This window comes from Gopherus flavomarginatus, chromosome 7, assembly GCF_025201925.1.
Source record: "Gopherus flavomarginatus isolate rGopFla2 chromosome 7, rGopFla2.mat.asm, whole genome shotgun sequence".
Lineage (NCBI taxonomy): Eukaryota > Metazoa > Chordata > Testudines > Testudinidae > Gopherus > Gopherus flavomarginatus.
The window spans coordinates 12,660,808-12,685,398 of NC_066623.1; the positions used below are offsets into that span (position 1 = coordinate 12,660,808).

General features: G+C 41.8%; 1 protein-coding gene across 6 annotated transcripts in view; it reads left to right on the forward strand.

Moving 5' to 3' along the window:
* Nucleotides 1-665: 665 nt before the first annotated feature.
* The window catches only part of LOC127055547 (serine/threonine-protein phosphatase 2A catalytic subunit alpha isoform), a 78,725-nt gene continuing 54,799 nt past the window's right edge, over nucleotides 666-24,591 (forward strand). For 2 of the 6 annotated variants that reach the window (XM_050962680.1, XM_050962676.1), the window contains exons 1-11: nucleotides 666-977; nucleotides 1,670-1,813; nucleotides 5,310-5,495; nucleotides 6,998-7,192; nucleotides 7,947-8,125; nucleotides 9,140-9,252; nucleotides 11,115-11,254; nucleotides 15,222-15,310; nucleotides 20,026-20,179; nucleotides 23,032-23,366; nucleotides 24,319-24,412. In XM_050962680.1, coding sequence (XP_050818637.1) covers nucleotides 5,331-5,495; nucleotides 6,998-7,192; nucleotides 7,947-8,125; nucleotides 9,140-9,252; nucleotides 11,115-11,254; nucleotides 15,222-15,310; nucleotides 20,026-20,179; nucleotides 23,032-23,366; nucleotides 24,319-24,412 — 1,464 coding nt within the window. In that variant the 5' untranslated portion in view covers nucleotides 666-977; nucleotides 1,670-1,813; nucleotides 5,310-5,330. Of the gene's footprint in view, nucleotides 978-1,669; nucleotides 1,814-5,309; nucleotides 5,496-6,997; nucleotides 7,193-7,946; nucleotides 8,126-9,139; nucleotides 9,253-11,114; nucleotides 11,255-15,221; nucleotides 15,311-20,025; nucleotides 20,180-23,031; nucleotides 23,367-24,318; nucleotides 24,413-24,591 lie in introns of those variants that run through there. The other 4 variants (XM_050962679.1, XM_050962678.1, XM_050962677.1 and 1 more) reach the window with 4 other exon arrangements.

Below are 24,591 nucleotides of genomic sequence, written 5' to 3' on the forward strand. Positions count from 1 at the left end.
GGGGAGGAAGGGGGAAGTCAAAAGATTGAATGAGAGAAGATACTGCAGCTGGATGGGAAAGGAGGGGGGAGTAAGAAATCAGCTAGTCAGCAAGAAAGTTTTGTAGTAAACAACTGGGATATAAAAGGAAGAAACTGCTTGTTTTAGGTGTGCAGGATCTGAGATTGTTATTTCTCCCTGGCACCTTATTTGAGCTCAAATAAATTTGGTTGTTTGCTTCTCCACCCTAGTGTGTTTATTGGCGCTTAAGCACTCTAGGCAACGAACCACTGTTGCTTGCCTCTGGCACTGCTGTGTCTGCAACAGTAGGACAGGTTACTTCACATACGTATAGACATTCTAAGAGTTCCTAAGGTGTTCACAGCTGCTGTTTGTTTGTTGTCCCGTAGATTAGCGGGAACAGTGCCTGGAATTATCTGTCCGCAGCAGACTCGCACGATTGCCCCAGGCTGTGAGCCTGACTGGTGTGTGAACAAATATAACGTTGACGTCACACCCATCCTTTTGCCAAGGCGAGCAGGGCGTCCGTGTGTATCCCGTGCGTGGGCAGGGTTTCTGACACGCATGACTGTGCTCCCGCCCACGCTCTGTATTGCTTGTCAATGACGTGACAGGCAGCTGAATCGCTGTCGCTCCCCTGCCGCCCCCACCCCAGAAAGACCCCCCCATCATTCCACCAATCACCGGCAGCCACCCACCTCTCTCTCCCGCCACTGAATCCCACCCCTACCTCTGCTCCAGACCCCATCCCCATTAGCAGCCCCGCCTTCTCCCCCTCTGCTGCCGGGGACCCCTCGCTTTGGCGTCACTTCCGGGTGGAACGCGGTGAGGTCACGGAAACGTCGCGGCCCGTGGGCGGATACTGCGAGCTCTGTTGCTGTGGCTGGTGGTTGCTATGGTAACAGGGCCCGTGGGGGGGAGCCGTGCCGAGCGGAGATAGAAGGGCCCGGCATGGAAAGCCGGCTCGAGCAGGTCAGGTTAGCTCAGGGAGGCTGGGGCTGGGGGCTTGGAGCTGCCCGGGCCGGGGGGAGAGCCGAGGGGCTGGCAGGGAGGCAGTGATGGCGGCTGGTAGCTAGGCTGGGGGGCAGGGGGGTTGAACTGGATGGGTAGCTAAGGCTGGGGGAGGACTGTGCTGGGTAGGGGCTGGTGACTGGGCCGGGCAGCAGGGGATGTTGCCGTGGCTGGGGAGCTGGTAGCTGGCAGGAGCCTGGGAGATTGTTGCTTTCAAGCATCAGGAGCAAGGGCTCAACTGATGAGTTTTCCAATGTCTCTCTGGGATTCTGGGGGCAGCTGTCGTCCCGTCAGGGCCTTCCTCCGGTGCGTAATAAACCTGGCAAGGTGCGGAATGTAACTATTCTCTCCCCATGGATAGCCCTAGTAATTGGGAAGAAGGGAGGGTTTGGACTCTTCCTGAGGAATCATGTGCCCCCGTGTGGGGGAAGTGCCGATACTGCACCAAGAAACTCAGTATAAATTCCTAGACAGTTAGATCAGGGTTTCAGGGAGGATTTGGTTCTCTTTTCCAGGCGCTGTGGGTGTGGGCAGTTCAGTTTCAGGTGAGAGATCCATGTGAAGGATTCTGGGCAAAGGGTAGCTATAGTCTGTCTGGATTCTCAAGAAGCACCTGCCGTCTATAAAATGATCGAGGTTATTTTTGAAACATTTCCAGATCACAGAGTTTGAAAGAGTGAATCACAGTGTTATTCTGGCTTGCTTTCACCACACCCCAATAAATGTAGTGATTTTGATCTCACTGACTCCTCAGTGAAGGAGCTGTGATTTTCTCATTCTTATGCCCCTTCCTCATTTGTAGGTAAGAGCCAATTTTGTGTATTCATGTAATCAGTGGTACAAACTCTGTAGAGGTCAAGTTATTCTTGTCTTGGTTAAACCTTTTATTTCTTGTAATAGGATTAACTTTTTGAACAACAATCTTATTCACCTATACTGTATGAAATGAGGATGAACTTTTTAATAACTAAGTCTGGTGAATAAATTTATCATGAAATATGGCTAAATTAAAAACTTGTGGAGATATTCAGGAATTCCAAACAGAGATTATAAAGGAGGCCCTGCTCTCTGACCAAAGGAGTTTCCAGTGGACTGATTTTGATCAACACTCTTTGGACTATGATGTTTATTTCACTGTTGGAGTGAACTTTCTGAAATATGTTAAATTTACTTTATTTAGGTCAGGCCTGCACAACTCGTAAAGCGGCGAGGGCCACATTACTCCAAAGAAAACAGCTGAGGGCCGAAACCCCCCGGCCCCGCGGAAACACTCCCCCCCAGGACCTCCCAGCCCAGCAGAAACACCCCGCCCCAGCACCACCCAGCCCTGCAGAAACAAACACTCCTTCCCCAGCACCGCCCCACCAAAACAGCTGTGGGCCAAAAAGGAAGGTTGGGGGTGGGGAGGTGATACTTGATTTTAAATCAACCAGGAGCTCCCAGCTGAAGAGGTGACTGGCTCAAATTAAAGGACCTGGGGCTCCGGCGGCTGGAGGAACCCGGATCTTTGCAGGGCTGGGGCAGGGATTTAAAGGGCCCAGAGCTCCTGCTGCTGAGGGGAGCCCGACCCCTTTAAATCCCAGCCCCAGCCCATCCACTGGAGCCGCTGCTGGGATTCAAAGGGCTCTGGGCTGCCCGTGGCGGCGGGGAGCCTTGAGCCCTTTAAATCTCAGCTGTGACCAGGAATCTCTGCGGGCAGCCCAGAGCCCTTTGAATCCCGGCTGCGGCTGGCAGGGCCGGCTTTAGGAAGTGCGGGGCCCAATTCGAACATTTTTGGTGGGGCCCCAGCAGGGATGACTGAAAAAAAAAATGTAAAAAAAAAAAGCCTTTCATTTCTTAGCAACCGGTTCCCTACAAAAAGTTCTGCCACAGTACGTATTTTTTGTACCAATAGGGTTACCATACGTCCGTATTTTCCTCCCGGATGGCGATTTAAGAACCAAAAAGCCTGACATGTCCGGGAAAATACAGATGTTAACTCCACCTAAAGTTCTTTTTTAAAAAGATGGGTCTGAACTAGAAATGAGCTCCGCCACTCTCTGAGAGTGTGCTAGGGTGCACATGTCTGGGTCCCAGCTGCTCCCTGCCCACCTCATTGAAGCAGTTGTGCAGGGTTACTTCCCTGGGAACTGCAGGGCACCAGTGGACATGGGCTGGCTGGAGGTGGCAGGGGGAGGGGGCTGGAGGTAGGGTCTGGCTGCAGGCTGGGCAAGGTGTGTGGGGTGGGCTGGCTGGCTTCAGGCAGGGCCACAGGGGGAGTGCGGCATGGGTTGGCAGAGCTGGAGACAAAGGAGTGCAGGACTGGCTGGCTTCAGGCAGGGGGGTGTGGCAGGGGTTAGCTGGAGACAGGGAAGGGGATGCAGGGCTGGCTGGAGACAGGTTGGTGCAGGGCTGGAGGCAAGGCAGGGGGTGCGGGGCTGGCTGGAGACGGGCTGGCTGCGGGCAGTGGGTGCAGGGCTGGCTGCAGACAGGAACTGGTGCAGGCAGGGCAAGAGGTGCGGGGCTGGTGCGGGAAGGGGGTGCAGCAGGGGTTGGCTGCGGGCAGCTGGTGCAGGTACAGGGGGTCCAGCCCATCCTGTATGGTGAGTGCCCCCTCCTCCTGCCTCCCCCACCAGGGTAGCAGCAGCAGTCCGGGGCTCAGGGGCTATTTAAAGAGCCTGGGGCTCCCCTGCTTCCACTGCTCCAGCCCTGTAAATAGCTGCGGGAGCCCTGGGGAAGTGGTGGGGCTCTGGGGGCTATTTAAAGGACCAGGGCAGCAGAGGCAGCTGGAGACACCCCCCTACTACCCCAGGGCTCTGGGGGCTATTTAAAGAGCCCGGGGCTCCCCTGCTTCTACCGCCCCAGCCCTGTAAATAGCCGAGGGAGCCCTGGGGAAGCGGTGTGGCTTCAGCAGCTATTTAAAGGACCGGGGCGACAGAGGCAGCTGGAGCCCCGGCCCTTTAAATAGCCCTTGGAGCCCCCCGCTACCCCAGGGCTCTGGGGGTATTTAAAGGGCCCGGGGATCCTCTTCTACCGCCCCGGCCCTTTAAATAGCCACGGAAACCTTGGGGAAGTGGTGGGGCTCCGGTGGCTATTTAAAGGGCCGGGGCGGTAGAAGCGATGGGAACCCCGGACTTTTTATATAGCCCCCAGAGCCTCACAGCCCTACTACAGGGCTCCAGCAGTGGTGCTCTGGTGGCAATTTAAAGGGCCTGGGACTCCAGCCCCTGCTGGGAGCCCCAGGCCTTTTAAATTGCCCCCTGGGGAATCTGGGCCACCCCGGTACAGCGCACCAGCTTTTGCTGGTACACCGTACTGGGGCTTGGGCATGTGGTCCTCTTAGGGGCAGGCTGATTCAGGGGAATTGGTTGAATTGGCCTAAAGCCGGCCCTGGCGGCTGAGATTTAAAGGGCTCTGGGCTCCCTGCAGCTGCGAGCAGCCCAGAGCCCTATGAATCCCGGCCGCGGCTGGGATTTAAAGAGCTCTGAGCTCCCTGCAGCTGCTGGCAGCCCAGAGCCCTATGAATCTTGGCCGCGGCTGGGATTTAAAGGGCTCAGGACGCCCCGCCACTGCGGGCAGCCCAGAGCCTTTTGAATCCCAGCCGCGGCTGAGATTTAAAGGGCTCTGGTCTCCCCGCCGCTGCAGGCAGCCCTGAGCCTTTTGAATCCCGGCTGTGGCTGAGATTTAAAGGGCTCTGGGCTCCCCACTGCTGCGGGCAGCCCAGAGCCTTTTGAATCCCTGCCGCGGCTGAGATTTAAAGAGCTCTGAGCTCCCAGCTGCTGCGGGCAGCTCAGAGCCTTTTGAATCCCGCCAAAGGCCGCACAGTGAGCCTCCGTATGTTGTGCAGGCCTGATTTAGGTTGCTCAAAGTCTTGTTCATTTTTTGGCTTACCTTTACATTTTTTAGACTTGTATAATTATATGACTATTATCACACTAACTTTGCCTCTATATTGTTCATGGTTCCATTGTTTGTTCCTTTCCTTTTAATGACAGTTAAATACAAGAATTGTTTTAAATGTACTGTTATTTAAGAAGTTTCTAGATATTGACTATTACATCAGTCCTGCAGTTGACCACTTGATTGAACTGGGAATGCACATTTGAGAAAGGGCCTGATCCTGCCGTCCTATCAGACTATTATTGTTGTTACTGGGATAAATTTCACACACAGAACCAAATATTTAAAATGTACAATGGAGTTATTGCTGTCTGTAGGAGTAATTCACCTTGCTTATGTTGTATGCAAATTATAGTTTAAGAAAACTAAAAACCAGTGTATGCACAAAATAATTTTTAACATTTTCTCTTTCTATAAAGAAATAAAAATCAGAGTGGAAGATGGAGATGTATGAGACCCTTGGCAAAGTGGGAGAGGGGAGTTATGGAACAGTAGTGAAGTGCAAACACAAGGAAACAGGACAGATAGTAGCCATTAAGATATTCTATGAGAAACCAGAAAAATCTGTCAACAAAATTGCTATGAGAGAAATAAAGTTTCTAAAGGTTTGCTTCTTTTGCTTTAGTCATTTTGTAAATCAAAAGGGAAAGTGCTTAGAAATAAAATTTGCATCATTATTGGCATATACCTGGGCTATTACACATAAAATATACCAAGAAAAAGCATGTTGACTTGTTTTATTGCCAAGCCTTTTAAAAAATAAAGTGAAGATAAAACTTGTGGCTATGATTTTAAAAGAAACTTGATAAGTTAAAAACTCCATATTTATGAACATATTAACCTTGTCTCTCTAATATTTAAAACAGTAGAGAGCACGGATGTGAATTTTGATGGGCTTTTAATTTGCCACAATTTTGCAGACCATTAATCTGCTGTGTAGTCCTATAGACTTCTGAACTGGCACAAAAGTCTGCTGATGTCAGCTTTTGATGCAGTTGACAGGGATAAATTTGTAATTTCTTTACCCCTTGTCCCCCAAAATTGTGTCTCAATCTATTGCGATACATGGCAGCTTTGCTGAAGGTTCTCAACTGTAAGAGAAATATAAAACACATTAACCTCTTTCTACCAATCTACATATGACATTAAAACATTCCCCATTTTTAATATTGGGTTGGGAGTCACAGAGTCCCATGCTTGAGTCTGTCATCGATTTACCATTTGACTTCAGATAACTCATGTGCATTCTCTTTGGGACTAGATCCTCAGCTGCATCAGGAAACTGGATAGGAAGAGCAAAAGTCCTGCAAAGCCAGTTTTTGTGACTTTCCAATCTAAACTCCAGGTTTGCAGCTTTGAGTGGTGCCTGGATCCAGCTGCATATCACCAGAATACAGCAGTGCCAAGACACCACCTTCCCCAGGCCCTTTCTCCAGTACATTTCCTACAGCCTACATCATCACCACAGGGGTGTGATGTAGTCGTCATCCCAGTTCTGTGCCACCTAGGAACAGAGGAGGAATCTCTGGCTATTCCTTCCCAGAGATTCCCCAGCATCATTTTGTGGCAGTGAAAGGGTTTCCTACTCCCATAGCTACCCCCGAACGCAGTACATTCATGTGAGGTTAAAGCAGTGCATGTGGAGGATCCTGCAAGAAAGTTAATGCAGACATAATGTATTATGTTTTCTTGTTAAACACGTTAGAGATGGTTCGGGGCAGATTCCTGTTTGACCTGGCTTGCCCTTTTCTTCTCAGCCAACCTAGTGTTTGCAAATTCAAAGCCTAAGATTTAAATTCATGTTTTATAGTTGAACGACTGAGTCATAAAGTCTGACTCTCAGCACCAACCCCACTCATTGCCCTCACAGGACATTTATTTTTTAATTTGATCCTTATCAATTTTTAATTAAGACTTGGCGAAAGTACAAAAAAACAGATTCTATGCTAAGGGTCTGATTCTCCAACTTGTATAGAAGTCAAAGGGAATAAAGGGAATCTTTCATGTCTACCCTTGCAAGTATGTCTTGGTCAAGGAGAAAAACTATCCTAATAGAAATAAATACCGAAAAGCTACAGTAGAATGTTTTATTTCCTCTTGCCAACAGCAATTTCATCATGAAAACCTGGTCAACCTGATCGAAGTATTTAGACAGAAAAAAAAAATTCATTTGGTGTTTGAATTTATTGATCATACAGTTTTAGATGAGCTACAACATTACTGTCACGGACTGGATAATAAAAGACTTAGAAGATATCTCTTCCAGATCCTTCGAGCAATTGAGTATCTCCATAGCAACAATGTAAGTACTTTGTAGAAGCTAAGGCTAAAACAAAGTGGTGTTATGTTTTCCATTTTCTGATTTTACATAGTGTTTCATCTCCCAGAGTTTGAAAATGTTAATTCCATATTAAAATGTTATAGTTTCATAATAATAGCCTAAATGCCTCCAACTGAATTTTGATTTTTAGAACTGAAACACGTGTGCAGTAAAAGATGAACTATGTTAAAGGGTTAGCAATTAAAGGGTTAGATATTGTTATTCTCAGGGATGGGCTGTGTCGACACTTTTTGGATCCAGATCTAAACTTTGGTTCTGAGATGTTTGGAGCATGGGTTATGGTTCTTGTCCATTTCTGATTATTATAGCTTTCTTATTAACCTACTGCACCATTGTATCCCCCAGTTTCAGATTTTCAGGGCAGTTTGCTTACAGCACATAGCTCTTCACCCCCAGCTCTCTCTGTCTTTTTGCAGTTTATTCCCTTTTCTCCAGGGTGCCTATTTTTTCTGTTTCTTTATTTTGAGTGGTGCACTGTTACTTCTCTTTCTCTCCTCACCCCATACAAATTAGGCTGTTGCTGTGTGTAGCAGTAGCAGCCTATGGTCTTCAACCTCTGCAGACAATTTTGAGAATTTTGGACACTGTACTGCTTATTGTAATCCTAAAGTGGCAAAATTTATGTGTTTGTTTCAGTCCATGCTCTTTGAGAGTTATCTTTTTTTGCAGAATCCCTTTTATTATTAAGGTAGATTCGACTTTTTCTTTTGTCCAGGTCATACATCGTGATATCAAACCTGAGAATATCTTAGTATCACAGACGGGAATTACTAAACTATGTGATTTTGGTTTTGCTCGGACATTAGCTGCCCCTGGTGATGTTTATACAGATTATGTAGCCACACGATGGTACAGGGCTCCAGAACTGGTATTAAAAGACACCACATATGGGAAGTATGTATTTTTATTTACATCCTTATTATTAAACTGGCATGGGGCAGCATTGTTAGAACTTACACGTTTTAGAGCAATATAGTACTGTTGACAAAAAGCCAGAAATTAATTTGCTTGTAGGTGAAACAATTTTCTTTAAAAATAATGTTAAACCAACAAAAGGATTTAAAATCACTTTAACAAATCAAATTGCTAGTGCCTGGACATAGCAGGGGAACGTTTGATGCGCTCTGTCACATATTTTAAAGAGTGGCTCTTGTTTTGCTAGAGGAAAGTAAAATAATAACAAAATTCATTCCCAATACCCAACAAAATGTTCACATATATGGGGTCACATACATGCATTTCAGGCTTGATCTTGAGCCAGTTGAAGTCAATGGCAAAGCTTTTACTGACTTCAGTGGTACACAGTCTACCATTAAATAGAATACTCTAATTTTATAGACCATGGAGATTCTCAATATTTGTTATATAGTTCCTATATAGATGTTAATCCTTGAAGTGTTACAACACCAAAAATATCATAATCTTTAATCAGATTGGGGTATTGTCTGAGTCTCAAAAAGAGGATTAAGAGAAATGTCGTGAAACAAGAAACAAAAATATTTGGCAATTTCATATGAACGTGCTAATTAAAGTTCTGCTGTTAAGTATGACCTTTGGAGAATGATCTGCCTATTCACTCATAATATATGCTAATGCTATTACACACGTTTTAAGGACTGTCCTAGTAGATAGCTGTTTTGTAGCTATATTAATTATAAATCTTAATATACAGTTCCACAATCTAAAAGAATTTCACAGCTAAATGCTGCAATATTATTTTGTAATTAATTGTGAAGATATTTTAAAGTGTGATTAATTATGTTTTATCCTTTTATATTGTCAAATATTCTGTTATTTTAGAGATTTTAATTTTTTAAATTTTTCTTTTAAAATATCAGCTCTCTTTAAATATGTTTTATCTTAGCATCAGCATTATTGTTGAGCACTTTGTTCATTTCCTGATCTTAGACCTGTGGACATCTGGGCTTTAGGTTGTATGATCATTGAGATGGCCACTGGAAATCCTTATCTACCCAGCAGCTCTGACCTAGACCTACTCCATAAAATTGTGACAAAAGTAGGTAAGTATTGCTGATGTGTAATGCAAACAATATTTAAGAATAACATTGACATGTTTTATCAATTGGATTGCTGTGGTATAGAATCATAGAAATGTAGAGTGGAAGGGACCTTGAGAAGTCATCAACTCCAGCCCCTTGCACTGAGACAGGAACAGGTAAACCTCTCAGACCATCCCTGACAAGTGTTTTTACAGCCTGTTCTTAAAAACCTCCAGTGATCTGATTTCCACAACCTCCCTTGGAATCCTATTCCGGATCTTAACTACCCTTATAATTAGAAAGTTTTCCCTAATATCTAACCCAAATCTCCCTTGCTGCAGATTAAGCATATTACTTGGCTTACTTTCAGTGGACATGGATTACAATTGATCCCTGGCTTCTTTATAAGAGCCTTTAACATGTTTGAAGACTGTTTTCAGTTCCCTCCTCTGTATTCTTTTCTCAGGATTAAACATGCCCACTTTTTAAAAACCCATCCTCACAAGTCAGGTTTTCTAAACCTTTTATAATTTTTTTGCTCTCCTCTGGACTCTCTCTAATTTGTCCAGATCTTTCTTAAAGTGTGGCACCCAGAAATGGACACTGTACTTCAGTTGAGGCCTCAGCAGTGCCAAGTAGAGCAGGACAGTTACCTCCCAGGTGTCTTACATACAACAATTCTGTTAATACACCACAAAATGATATTAATCTTTTTAGCAACTGCATCACGTTAGTGATTCATATTGAAATTGTGATCCACTGTAACTCCCAGATCCTTTCCGGCAGTACTACCACTTAGCCAGTTATTCCCCGTTTTGTAGTTGTATATTTGATTTTTCCTTCTTAAGTGAAATACTTTGCACTTATTTTTATTGAATTTCATCTTGTTGAATTTGCACCAATTCTCTAATTTTTCAAAGTTGTTTTGAATGCTAACCCTGTCCTTCAAAGTGCTTGCCACGCCTCCCAACTTGGTGTCATCTACAAATTTTATAAGCATACTCTCTACTACATTATCCAAATCATTAATGAAAATACTGAATAGTACTGGACCCAGGACTGGCTCCTGCAGGACCCCACTGGATACACCCACCCAGTTGGAAAGCAAACCATTCATAACTACTCTTTGAGTACAGTATCAGAGGGTAGGTGTGCTAGTCTGGATCTGTAAAATGGACAAAGAGTCCTGGGGCACCTTATAGACTAACAGAAGTATTGGAGCATAAGCTTTTGTGGGTGAATATCCATGACGTCTGACGAAGTGGGTATTCGCCCACGAAAGCTTATGCTCCAGTACTTCTGTTAGTCTATAAGGTGCCACAGGACCCTTTTCGCTCTTTGAGTACAGTATTTTTTTCTTTTGCACTGAGCTTCCGACTTGCAGCAACGTAAATCCTGTTTATTTTATCCTCCTAACAATATGAAACTGTAGGAAGGAGAATTCTAATTGTAAAGATGAGTGAAAATCATTTCATAGTCAATATCCTTATACATGCTGCTGTAGTAGTTTGTTCTGATGACATGAACTGCAAAGATGGGGGTAAAGCCTCATCGTCTGCTGGGTTATACATATATAATCTACTTCGTGCATCAAACTGCAAATATAATCTATAGTGCAGAACAAGTCTTTACTAGAGGGTTCTGCTTTATATGTAGTTTTCCTCTTTGGAAGGGGAAGTGTAGAGCGAAATCTAGCAATCTAACGTTGCTGAATATTTTTCAGCTTTATTTTGAAGCCTAAAGGCATTTTTGCTGAGAGATTTTAAATTCATTTTAGCCATCCTCATGAATAATAGAATAAGAGTACTGTGTATATACTTAATTATATGTATTTGATTTATTGGCTGCTTACAGTGAATTTTGAAAACTATATTTTCTTTCAGGGAATTTGACACCTCATCTTCAGAGTATTTTTATAAGGAGTCCAGTTTTTTCAGGGGTGGTCCTTCCGGAAGTCCAGCACCCTAAAAATGCAAGGAAAAAGTATCCCAAGCTTTGTGCATTACTGGCAGATATTGTTCATGTATGTTAGAAGAGGTCTGAGTATCATGCTTGCTGATGATTATTATTTGTAGCTCTGCCTAATGTATAATATCATGTGGTGACCAGGGTCCCAGTGGGGCCCAGCTGAAGTTACCCAGTTAGGGTGAACTGGAAAGGATGGGGCAGACAAAGCCCAAAGCTGGTGGATAATTCAATAGTTACATTTACCAAGCCAACGCTTAAACAGCTTCTGTTATACCTTACTGGTTACTCAGAAGTCCAAGCAACACAGTTCCCTTGAAGTAACCCTGCCTCAGGCCTTCATCCAGGTACCCAAGTCAAATATGATGAAGATTTCTGAAAATCTTATTTTATCATATAAAAGAAAATGTTCTACCAATCCCAAAGGATTGGCCACATTACCTCCCAGATTACTGAGTATTCCAAATCTTACCCAAATACATGCTTATAGCCAGTTCTTATTAACTAAACTAAAATTTATTAAAAAAGAAGAGAGAGAGAGAGTATGGTTAAAAGATCAGTATACATACAGACATGAGTTCAGTTCTTGAGGTTCAGATACATAGCAGAGATGATGAACTTTGTAGTGGCAAAGAGTTCTTTCAGAAATAGTTCATAGGTTATAGTCCCATGTTTATATTTCAAGGTGGTCCAGTCAGAACTGAGATTGGATCTCGGTCGTTATGGCATAGGCATTCCCTGCATGAAACCTCAAGCAGATCTGAGATAAACAGGATGAGGACCGAACGGTCTTTTATACAGTTTTCTAGCCTCCATTTGACCATACAGTCCTGGATAAACAATAGGCTTTTGCTGTAACCTTCTGCTTTCTAAACATCACCATCACATCGTTACACACATTAACTAAGGACAATTTATTCATTAGGTAGTCTATCACAAACTTCAAAGAGACATATAGACAATGACATTACTTCACCCAAGATTCATCTAAATCAGGGGTCTCACACTCAATTTACCTTAGGGCCAGCGCCAGTCCTCAAAACCTATCAGTGGGCCAATAATGTCACTGAAGATGGTGTTCAGAAAAGAAAACATTTATATTGCATTTTTTATTTCAAATTTCTTAGAAATAATAAAACTGTCATACGACTTTAGACAATTCTTCGCCTGCCAGAGAGATTTTAGTGCTGGCCAGACACCTGGCAGCGCTTCAGTTCTGTCAATTTGTTGATGTTTGGCCTCAGTGACTGAACAGTTGAAACCTTCTGGGTTGCAGCAAGGTGTGCATCAGGTAGTTGTGTTCAGTATTTTGACTTGTTGATATTCATTGTGGGGAAAAAAGTGACGCTGCCTCCATGGCTGATTCTGCCTAGCAACTAATGATGCTGCCTCCAGGGCTGACTCTGCCCGGTGACTAGTGATAGTATCTCTGTTCCTCTTCCCCAGCCAATGGGAGCTATGGGGGGTGGGGGCAGTGCCTGCTGCAGACATGTGGCCTGTATGCCTCTGTCCTCCAGGGGCCGCAGTGGGGAGGTTGTTAGGCTGCAGATGGCCCGCAGGCCGGAACTTTGAGACCCCTGATCTAAACGTTAATATTCCCTTTTGATCTCTGAATTAGTAGCTATAGGAACAGACAGGAACTGTCTGTTTACATGGGTAGCATCTATTAGCCATGGAATGGCCCTAATTACCAGCTTTGGGTTAGTTAGTCTGCAAGCTGTTTAAACCTTTCTGTCCATGAGTTATATTTTGTATAAGATTTGTTGCAATTATATAGCAGTGGTAGCAGTAATGATTTGCATTGTTATATTTTAATTAGACAATGTCACACATGTACAAGCCAAAGTTCCTCTAGCAAACCCTTAACGACCCAATCCATCCACGTTGGTCTGTTTAGAGCTGGCATTGAAAGTCAATGGGACTTATGCTCCTAAGTCATTTAGGTGATTTTTGAAAATTCTACCCAATGCTATACATCTATGTACTGTTTAATTACTATATTCATTACTGTACAATTACAGAGAGTATAGTGGAAAAAATGAATACATTTTGTTGGAATACAGCAGTTCTGTGTTTATACTGATGATTTCAAGAAAATGAAGAATCTCTTTCATTCAGTGAAAGGACCATAAGCCAAGTTTTCTTTAAGTGGATTAATTATAGCACTCACAAAATGAATGATTACACAGACTAAAGTGGGCATAGTGTTGCAGGATTATTCCATTCTTCTCTGCCTAGTTCTGTTGCATTGTACACATCCCTTACAATTTCAGTAGGAAATCTATTGTGAGAAGAAATTGCCAATAGTGCTACTTGTGGTGGTTTTGTGATACTGATATATTTTCCGAAGGGAATAGGTTGTGACCACCAAGCTCATTTAATCTGTGATCAAAGGCAGCACTGAACACAAGCCTCAGGGGAGGGAGTATAGTTTATATATTGCATCACTTCAGCTCAGCAAAGCTTTTTTATTTTCAAGTTTAATCTACAAAACTTGAGCGAGCAAACAAGTGAATTTTTAGTGGATTTCTTTTAGTTCTCTGTGTGTCTTTACAGAGGCAGGATATAAGAATATTGTTGAACAGAGCCATCTCAGAACTACTCATCCTTATAAGTTAGTTAGTTAGGGATGCAGGATATTCTCCATTAGTTAGGACCCATTTTCTAAGTTGGTCACTCCAAAAAATGGAGTTACAGAGGTGAGACATAGAAAGGCTGTGGTAATAGAAATATTGACAGAAGGATCTCTGACAACAATGTGAACTGTTTGGTGACTTGTCTACTGGGTACAAATGTGTTAAATCTCCCAAGACATCTAGAGACAACATCTAGTAAGTGGTGAGGATTGTGGTCATGGTAGAGACATTTAGATTACTAGGAGAAAGATCTAGATTGATGGCCTTATGGTAGTTTTTTCTGAAATGCTTCCCACTCTGTGCTTGGGCAGCAAGACAGAAGCTTCAGACTCTCAGTGCATAGATGAAAATAAGGTGTAAAGGAGAGGGATTTACATTTACTGGGCATCTAGGACCTGTGAGGAAGGAGGAACCTATATAGAAATGATGGGCTTCACCATAACCAAAGTGCAGGCAAAGGAAGCTACTACACTTTTGGTATATTATTTAAATGAGGACCTGGGAGAAAACTAACAGGTGCTGAGGAGAACTCTGATTGGACAAAGACATCTGGAAGACATGGATGTCAGTAATACAGAGATAACTCTACATCCCGTAAAAGATAGGACATAAATTATAGATAGAGTAGAGGAAGGTCATGTTGAGACTAGTTTGGTAAATTCTAGAATAGTAACAAGCTGTCAGAATAAGGACTTAAATGAACATAGGCACACAACCAAAAATAAAAATGGAGGGGTCAGGTGCTTGGCCACTTAGTCTTCTTTGATAGTGCAAAGTGGGAAAGCTGCACTAAAGAGAAAGCAGAGGAGCCCTCTGAAGGGAGAGAATCTCTGGTTGGCGTCAAGTTGCCAGAACCTGCTCTATGTCACTCCCTTATCCAGCCCTCTGTAGAGGGCAGGAGGAATATGCTGTGGAAATCCTTAGACAGTAGAGCAGTCCATAGGGGACCATTCCAGCCAGTATAACTTAGAGTAGCCCTTGGGCTAGCCTGAGGATCAGGAGGGCATAATGATGGCTTAGAGCCATCGTTCAACCAACCAACATTGAACAGAGTTTGGCTACAGCTAAGATCTGTTCCTAAAGATATCTGTACCAACATAAAAAGCTTAACAGTGAAAATAAATAAACTAGATTGTGTAGCAATAGAAGAAGACCTGGACATAATAGGTGTTACTGAAACATGGTGCAGTGACAAAAAAATCAGTGAAATAATGTTATACAGGGCTTTCAGCTGTACAAGAAGGACAGATTAGAGTGCAGAAGCAGTGAGCAGTGTTATAACTGAAAGATGCTTTAGACTCTAAAGAGATATAATACACAACATTGCTTGCATTATGCGGTATGTGATTTAAAAATTCCTTCTAAAATAACCTCTCTAATATTTTACAGGCTTGTTTACAAATGGATCCCACTGATAGGATCTCATCTACAGATCTGCTGCAGCATGACTATTTTACTAGAGATGGATTTATTGAAAAGTAAGTATTTTGTTGGAAAAGTAAAACATAAAAAGCCCTAGTTTCAGATTATTATAATTTATATGATTTTTGTAAGAGCTACAGTAAATAAGGAAGTACATGGTACACAAATATACAAGGGTAATAATTTAGAACAAGTGTATTTTTGTGAAGCTATAGGCACATTCAATGACTGACTGTTTTATCCCTAGGATCTAAAAGAATTCACCATCATGATGAAAGTTGTGCTTCATTAAGTACTTGTGCCAACTCTGCCCACTTGGTGGGTCTAGGGTAGTTGAGGACATAATTACAGCTGTTCTGCCTGCCAACAGTAAACCAGAGATGGGAATAAGAATATGGCAGTGTCCCCAAAATTGAACATGAGGTTTTTAGGAAAACTGTTCTATAAGATAAACTGAGAAATCTTAGCTATTATGTCCTCCCAAAAGGCTTTAATAGAGGGGTGATTTCACAAATTCCAATCACGTTCCTACCACACCGGGCTGGATCCTCAGATGTTGTAAGTCATCATGATTGTGTTGACTTTAATGGTACTATGATGACTTACACCAGCTGGAGGATCCAGCCCTTTGTCTGTCATAAAGGTATCTCTGCTAATTTTGTATAGGTCACAGAAAGTGAATTTTAACCCCTGTCTGACATATAATTGAATATTCCTGAGCCTTTATGTAACATGAAACAAGGGACATTTTACTTCTTTGTAACTTTTATTTGCTTATTTGTACAGTTGGTATATTTTATAAAAGTAAAAATAGCAAATTAAATGGAAGAAATCCTGTTATGCAAAGCACTGATATAATTACAGAAAATTAGAAAATACTGTCAAGAACAGAAATAGTAATGTATGAAGCTACACATCTAACTAGAAAAACAGTACTGTATAATTATACGCGGGGGTGGTAGCGCTGTCTATTATTAAGGTTGCCCAACACTTCTCATTATAAGACCTGGTTTTCAGTTGCTTATGACGTTGCCAAACTTTAACTGCTTGGGCTGCAATTTTACATGCCAGGTGTCTGCCACTGGCTGAATTTTTCTCAAAAATTTCAGCAAAAATGGTTCAGTTGTTTTTGAGACTGAAGCAAGGGAAAATATGTTGTTTTGCCTGTGTCAAAAAATCCTGGCAACTTTTTTCTTTGAGCAGCACTGTCACACCCATGCTTTGAGAGCAGGGACTTGAAATTTGTCTCAGGAATATGCTTTTTGCTATTGCAGTGAAAATCCATCCAAGTCTGAGCAAGTTATAAGCCTTTGCAAAATGGCAGTTTGTGCGTGCTTAAGACTTCTTTGATTTTAGTAGCTAAACTCTCCAAAAATTCCATCCTCACTGAGCATACTTCGTCCACTCAGCGCTCCTAGTGCTGACCAGACTCTGCAGACTCAGAGCTACAGAGTCCCTAAGCATGTTCCCTCCTGCCCAAAGCTCACAGGCAAAACTGGGCTTTCCCTGTAATGGCTCCCATCTGCTCTGGGCTGAGGTGGGGCCAGGCACTGATACTGAGAGCAGGGAGACTGTCTCTTCCCTGCCTTCAGTGACCACTGGTCTCCTTACTGGCACCTAGGCAGCATGGAGGAGGAAGCCATCTGAGTCAAATGCAGTGGGGACAGACAGAAGCTGGACTGTGGGGTGGGAAAAGAGTAAAAAGGGGCAAGGAGTCTGGTGAGACTGGGACTGGAGGAGGAGGAAGAGAACTGGACTGGGTGGTCAAGCAAACTGGACTGGTAATTGTGGGGAAGGGAATGCTGGGACTGGGAGAGAGGAAAGGCAGGAGCTGGGGAGGAAGGTCTGGGACTGGAACCTGGAACAGGGCGGAGTGGGAGGCTGGACAAGGAGATTAGGACTGGATGTGCAGATGGGGAGAACGAGGAGTGGCATGGGGAGTTTGGAACTCAGAAAGCAATCCGAGAAGGGGAGAGTAGGACTAGGATGAGAAACCTATGGAAAAAATAGTATGTGATCATGTTATTAAAGACTGTATCATAAAACATATGCACCAGGGGTCCGAATTAAGGTTGCCTTAATTCTGGCATTTCCTAACCTTTTAGAGCTTGACTTTGCAATCTTAAAAATGTTCATATACATTTTTGTGTGTGTAATAAATATGTGTAACACAATTGACTTAATATTGCTGTTGAAATCTTAATTTTTGCATTTCCTTATTTATTGAATGTAATTGTGCTAAAATTATTTAAATAGGTGTTGCATTTAATTTTCTAGGTTTTTTTTTTTTAACTAAGCAGGAGTGAAAAAAGTGATTGGATGTGCTTAACAATGTTAGCATTTAAATGGTCATAATTAGATATCTTATAATTTTTTAGGAGTAGAAACAAAATCATTATACCCTTGGAAGGGAAAATTACCATCTTCCTATTGAGACTCTTACTTTTAGCCCTAGCTAATTGCAAGATATTAGAGCTTAAAACTGTGACACTTTCATCTACAGAAAAGCTGTTTTAGGCCACATTTAGACTTTTTGGGCTCTCTTTTGCCCTTGTATGTTGAACTCATGGTATCTAAGGCATCTGAATTCATAGGTGGATGAATACCAAAAATATTTCCAGTCATGTTTTAAAAACTCTCTAAAGCATTTTGGAAAGTACGTTTTCTGTGACTCATGCAGAAGACATGTTGGTGTGGGTAGAATAAAGGTTTTATCAACATTCTTTTGGGATAGCCTGTATAGTTCACTCTTAGTTTCATCACTCATCAGTAACGCAGCCATTCCTAAAAATTTACATTATCCACGCTCCTTTTATTACACCACCCTGGCCTGTTTTAGATAGTTAGCCAGTTATACGTATAGGACCTGGGCTGGTGCCCACTGAAGTTGATCAGATTTCTTCCATTGACTTCAGTAAGGCAACGTCTACACTATAGGCCTAAGCTTTTGGGCACACACAGGTTTCTGAGGTTATGAGCTAGGGGTGCTATTCCCAGTTTGCATACACATTCTCTCACTAGCTCTCATTGAGCTAATGTGCTAAAAATAGTAGCATAAGCAGGGTAGCATGGGCAGCGGCAAGAGTCGGCCTGGGCTAGCCACCCCGAGTGTGTACCCACAGGTTCTGGGTGGGTTTGTACTCGAGGTGGCTAGTCCGTGCTGCTGCTTGCCACTGTCCATGTTACTGCAGTTTTTAGCATGCTAGCTCAATGAGAGCTAGTGCGCCTACGTGTACACAAGCAGGGGATCACACTCCCTTCCTCCAAGTGTAGATGTAGCTTCAGTGTTGAATTAGTCGTACAGAGAACAATAGAAAATGCACAAAGAGGTTCATAGCTTAAAGGTCACCATTTCTATGAGGGGAGGGGCATAATGGGTGTGCCACTTTGTAACCTCAGAAACCCAGGAGTTTGCCCAAAATCTCAAATTGCACACACAAGTGCTCACTAATTTGTGGTATTACCTGTTTTGCATGCATATACATGGTTTTTTTTTTTCATTGCAAAAATGTACAGATTTTTCCTGAAACACACCCCATCAGTGAAGCAGGCAGAATGTCTACACCTAACACACTACAGCAGCACAACTGTGCCGTTGCAGCTGCACTGCTGTAGCGCTTCACTGGATATGTCTACGCTTAAGACACTACAGCTATCTACACTGGGGGTTAGGTCACCTTAACTATGTCACCCCGGGGTATATTTTTCACACCCTTGAGTGACGTAGTGAAGCCTACTTCATTTTTTAGCGTAGACAAGGCCAGAGTAGACACTATCTATGCTACAGGGAGGGCTTCTCTTGTCACTGTACCTTATCCACCTCCCCGCGAAGCAGTAGCTAGATCAATGGAAGAATTCGTCCATCAGCCTAGTACTGTCTACACTATGAGTTAGATTGGTATAGCTATGTCTCTCAGGGATGTGGATTTTTCACATCCTTGATGGATGTACCTATACAGATGTAAGTTTCTAGTGTAGACCAGCCCTAAATGTTTGGTTCTTAAGAGCAGTTGTGTATAGTAATTTAAATGTTTTAGATTCTCTGTGTTGTAGTTTTGAGGAGAACTAGTGTCAGTCACCTTTCTCAAAGCTGATTTCTAGTGGCCAGAAAAAAACAAAACAAAACATCAAATTGAATGAATAGTTTGGAATAACACTATACTTTTCAGTTTGGAAGTATAACTAACTGCTAATTGTACAGTGGATGTAAATTAGACCTGATGCAAAACAATAGTGTGTGAATTAGATCAGTGTGAAATTTCCTTTTGCAGGATTAATTATGTTGGTGTCAAGTATTTATAAAAAAAAGAACTAAAGCATCTATTAAAAATGTTGCAAAAATGGCTAGATATATGTTGAATCAGTCAGACCTCAAAGGGATTTTGTTAATGTGCGATGCCAAGAAGTTTTCTTGAACTTTAGAACAACAATAAATAGATTGGTATATAATTTGTCAACATTAAAATTGAACTCTCTAAACATGAATAAATTTTGCCTTTTGAAAAAGACTTTATAAGGAACATAATGTATTTATTAGCAAACATTTTTTTAGAACGTTTGACTAAAGAGCCAAAATCAAATTTGTTAAAGATATGTCCTTCATTGACATGCTTTATAATTTTGCCAGATACGGTTGCGTCATGCATAGATCTGCTCATGAGCTATTTGGCAGGTAAATTTGCTAATTAATGGGTTAGGTTAAGTAGTGACCATGAAATGTTAAGAGAAAAACTGTATGTATGAAAATAAAAAGAACATTTCACTTTATCAGATTCTTACCAGAATTGAAGGCTAAATTATTACAAGAAGCAAAGTTAAATTCTCTCTCAAAACTCAGAGAGAATAATAAAGAGATTGAACTAATAAAAGATGAAAAGAGAACTATTCATATTAATGCCTCTCAGAATGGTCCAGTGGTTGGGAAGGTGAGAATTATTTTTCTTAAAATATTTATTGCTGTATTAAATTGTCATCTTAAACCATATACCTACAATATAGAGGTACCTAGATCCTCAGAGTTACAAACACCTTGGGAATGGAGGCTGTTCATAACTCTGAAATGTTTGTCTGAACAAAATGTTATGGTTGTTCTTTCAACCACTGAATGTTGACTTAATACAGCTTTGAAAATTTACTGTGTAGAAGAAAAATGCTGCTTTCCCTCCTTTTTTTAGTAGTTTACATTTAACACAATACTGAACTGTATTTGCCTTTTTTTTTTTGTCTCGTCTCCGCTGCTGCCTGATTGCATACTTCTGGTTCTAAATGAGGTATGTGGTTGACTGGTCAGTTTGTAACTCTGGTGTTCATAACTCTGAGGTTCTACTGTAATGGATTGGACTGTGTCTCTGAAGTCAGTGTAGTTATAGTAGGAATGAATTTGGTCTGTTACATTTAGAGAGACGAATATTATCAAAATGAAACAAAATATCTTATATTCGTATATATTCATTAGGACCCTGACTCAGCAGTCAATCTTGATTCAGCAAAGCACTTTAAGCATGTGCCCTAAGTCTATCCCTAAATACTTTGCTGAACTGGAGTCTACATGTCTGTAGTTAGAGTAAATCTCATGAAAGGATGATGAAAGAAGTAAGGGTCCTATGTGACTTCATTTAGATACCTTTCTAATCTACCTGCTAGCTACCTGTATATATAACACTTTATATTGCCATTTCTATATTACAGATGTTTTGGGACAACAGTACCAAGGATTCTTCCAGTTTTAAAGTGGTCCTCAAACTAGAGAGCAAGGAACCTCAAACTAGAGAGCAAGGAACCTTTCCTGGTGATTTGCAAATTATTATTCATATTATGGTAGCCCCAAAAATGTGCTAGGCACTTTCCAAAGACAGATGAAAACACATACCTTGCCTTTAAAGGAAAGTTTCAGACCACTTTATTAGTTGAGGAATCCATAATATTAGTGTTACTCAGAAACATCAATAAGATACAACTAGCAGCACTGGTACTGGAACAATTTGAGAACCAAGCAGTGAGGGGCTGAGAGGAGAGATGATCAATGAGAGTCTATTTTTGTTAGGAAGTGGTCCCCATGATAAAAAGATCGGAGAATCACAGTATTCCAGAGACAAATAGTGCTATATTAAAGGAACACAATCAATCTAAAATCCAGTCAATTTCAAAACATGAATTAAAAGTACTTTTAAGTACTAAGTCTAAATTCACTGGCAAATTTTGTGGTTTTGTAATCACACTTCCCTATTTGTAAAAATGTTTTTTCTATTCTCTGTGGCTGTGTGAATGACTGATACAAACTAAATAAGAGATTGATTGGTTATAAAAAGTGGAATTGACTGTACACCAAGTACTGTCAAATGATAAAAATAAGCAAGAAATAATAATTATTTTTTCTCTAATTGCTTTTAGTTACAGTAAGTAATCTTGGGTGTTACTCGAAGTGTGATTTTTATGTTACTGCATGTCTCTTTAAAACATGGCTATAGCTTTTTCTTCCCCTAGTTACACTTTGCAGGTATGGGTAGGTCCTTTAATTCTGGACTCCATTTAGAAAAATATATTCAAATCAGTAGTCTAACTTTAGTTCACATTTTGTTTTTCTCAGGCCACATCCTATTTCCTTGATGAAGACATGTATTAAGGTTATTCTGCTGATGACATCCTGACCAGAAGCTAGTTGGCTACTATGTTAGGATACTGCAGCAGGTAAGTGATATTTTCCCCTCTCCTTCCCTTCTCTAGGTCTAGCGAGGGTAGACAGAAAGCAAGACCACAGTGCTAGGGCTCAGTTTGTGGGTGGGAAGCCAAGAATAGAAGTGAGTCCTCAGTGGGAAGGAAGCCTCTGACAGTACAGATGGGTGCTTCTGCTTACACACACACACACTCTCTCTCTCTCTCTCTCTTTCTGCTGAGTAGCTCCTGCTCTGTTCTTTCCTCTGTTGGCAGCATGCTTCTGTCACCAGCTGATCTACCACCTGCAAGAAACAAATCTGGGGAATAGATTAGCTGGTGAGTGGAGCAGGCTACTGCTGGTCCAGGGAAGGGAGACCTAGGAAGGAGCTGGTTCTGGCAGTAGACCCAGAACATTTCAGGGATAAAGGCTCTTCCCCAACACTATGTATAGAAGTGGTTGTTTGGCCTGTCAGCAGCTTCCTTTTCTACATATGCTTGGTTCATTTGTCCCACCACCCTCCAGTTAACCCTATGACTGTAGTCCTCCTAATAAGACATAGAGCAAGAGTCAAACCAAGGAAAATATGGGGTAAAACATAGTCCTAGTAGCTTGCTAGACCTTCATTTAAGAGATGGGGGAAATGTCACTTACCTGTTGTTGCAATGTCCCAGTATAGTTATTGGTACCCTATCTGCTCTGGCCAATCACCATCAACAGAGTAACTTCAGCCCCAGAGCAGACAGGGCTGGGAAAAAGAAAATAAGATTTCACATTAAACTACTGACTTGAAACTTATTTGTTGTTGTTATTAATTTTAAGCTGTAGCTAGAGTTTTGTTCTGATATGTGGCTGCTAGGTTAAATAGTCCTTTCATTAACACTTCTGTTTTTAAAAGTTTTCAAGTTATCAAATGGCAAAGGAGTTTGCCTGAAACGAACTTGGTGTTAGAAATGCAGTTTATAGGTCCAGTCCTACGGGGCAATAAGCACTCTCTACTCTCACTGAACTCAATGGGAATTGAAAGAAACTAAACACCTCACATGACCGGGACCTAGCAGACTAAATTAGGTGACATTTTATGTTTCACAGTGTATGTATATTTTGATGTAGTATCTGTTCCAGGATATTGAAAAGGACAAAAAATCAAAGGACTTAAAAGTAAAAGGTACAAAAGTGAAAGGAGGGAAACCAGAGATTCCAGAAATAAAAAAGATTGAACAAGAAGATGCAGTTAATCAGTGGGCTCCTTCCTCACAGAATCCTCCCAGTTTTCCTCAAGAGAGTAAACCTACAATCACTGATATAACGACCACTGTAGCAGCTAGCAACGATCCCAGCAGTGTGAAGGAAGATCCTCCACTAATAGCAGTTGGTACAACAATGCCACCTATCAATCCAAATTGTGGGAACCTTACTGCTGCAAATTTCAATTCAGCCTTCCCACACTCCAATACGAGGTTAGAGCCTATTGCTTATGTAATGAGGTACTGTTCGAATAGACAGTTGCTCTTTATTTAATAAAAGTATCTTTTGAAATTAATTACCACATTTATGTATCTAGTGATGGTTCGGTTAAATGAATGATTCTTTCATTTGGTTAATATGCTGTATAACTAGGGCTAGCTAAAGGCCAGCTGTGGCTGTGACATTTCACAGTGCAGCCCACATGGCTGCTTCATCTTAAGTACAGAGATGGAGCCCACAGAGATTACTTGTCCTATCATGGATTGAGCCAGGTCAGGTCTCGGGTCAAAGATAGGGCAAACCGAGATCAGTCATTTCTACAGTCCACGCCTCTATTAAAATAAGAGCAAATCCTCTTTCAGAAGAAGGTTCCTGTAATCTGCTTTTTTTTTTCCCAAATAAGATGTAATCTTTCAGCTTTTGACAAGTTGGCAAAGTGGTCCTCTGGCTGGAGGGTGAGCACTGTAAAAGTGGCTGCAGCATGGTGGTGGGCATCGGTGAATATTATGGGAGATGGAGATAGATGCATGGTCAGAGGAAAGGTCTCAAGGCAGGAACTCCTGCATATGAATCCTTGCCCTGACAGTGATTCCCTCTATGACCTTAGATCAGTGACCTTAGCTTTTCTTTTGTCTGTTTCCCTTTTGTAAATTGGGATAATATTTCCTATCACTCTTACAAGAGTGTTATAAAAATTAATTAGTTAATATTGTTAAAATAATTAGAACATGAAATGTACTGTTTAAATGCCAAGTATTACTATTAAATGGCGGCCTCCAAAGCTGTGTTGAGATGTGTCTGTTCTCAGATGCCAGACACCAGCCCCACCAACAAAGCTAGTTTAGAATACATTTGTGAATGTGCATGTTTCATTGCATAATGAGAGCATACCACACTTAACTGATAATTAATGTTGCATATTATAGTTGTATTTCTTTGTCATAGGATACCTGAAAAAGCAAAGAAAAGGAGAAGCCCTTGGCAGTCAGTGGGACAAATAGGTCCAAACAACAGACAGGATGATGGGACTCTGGCTCAAGTATGTTTACAAAACTGGTAATTTAAAATTAAACCCTTTCTTCTCTCTTCCATAATATTCTGTATTTCATGCTACTGTCTTATTTGTTTATACTTTTCCTGTTGACACATAATAAGACTTCTATGTTGTGAAACTCTTATTTAAGGACAGGTCTAGTAGTTTCTGGAGACTCCCAGCTG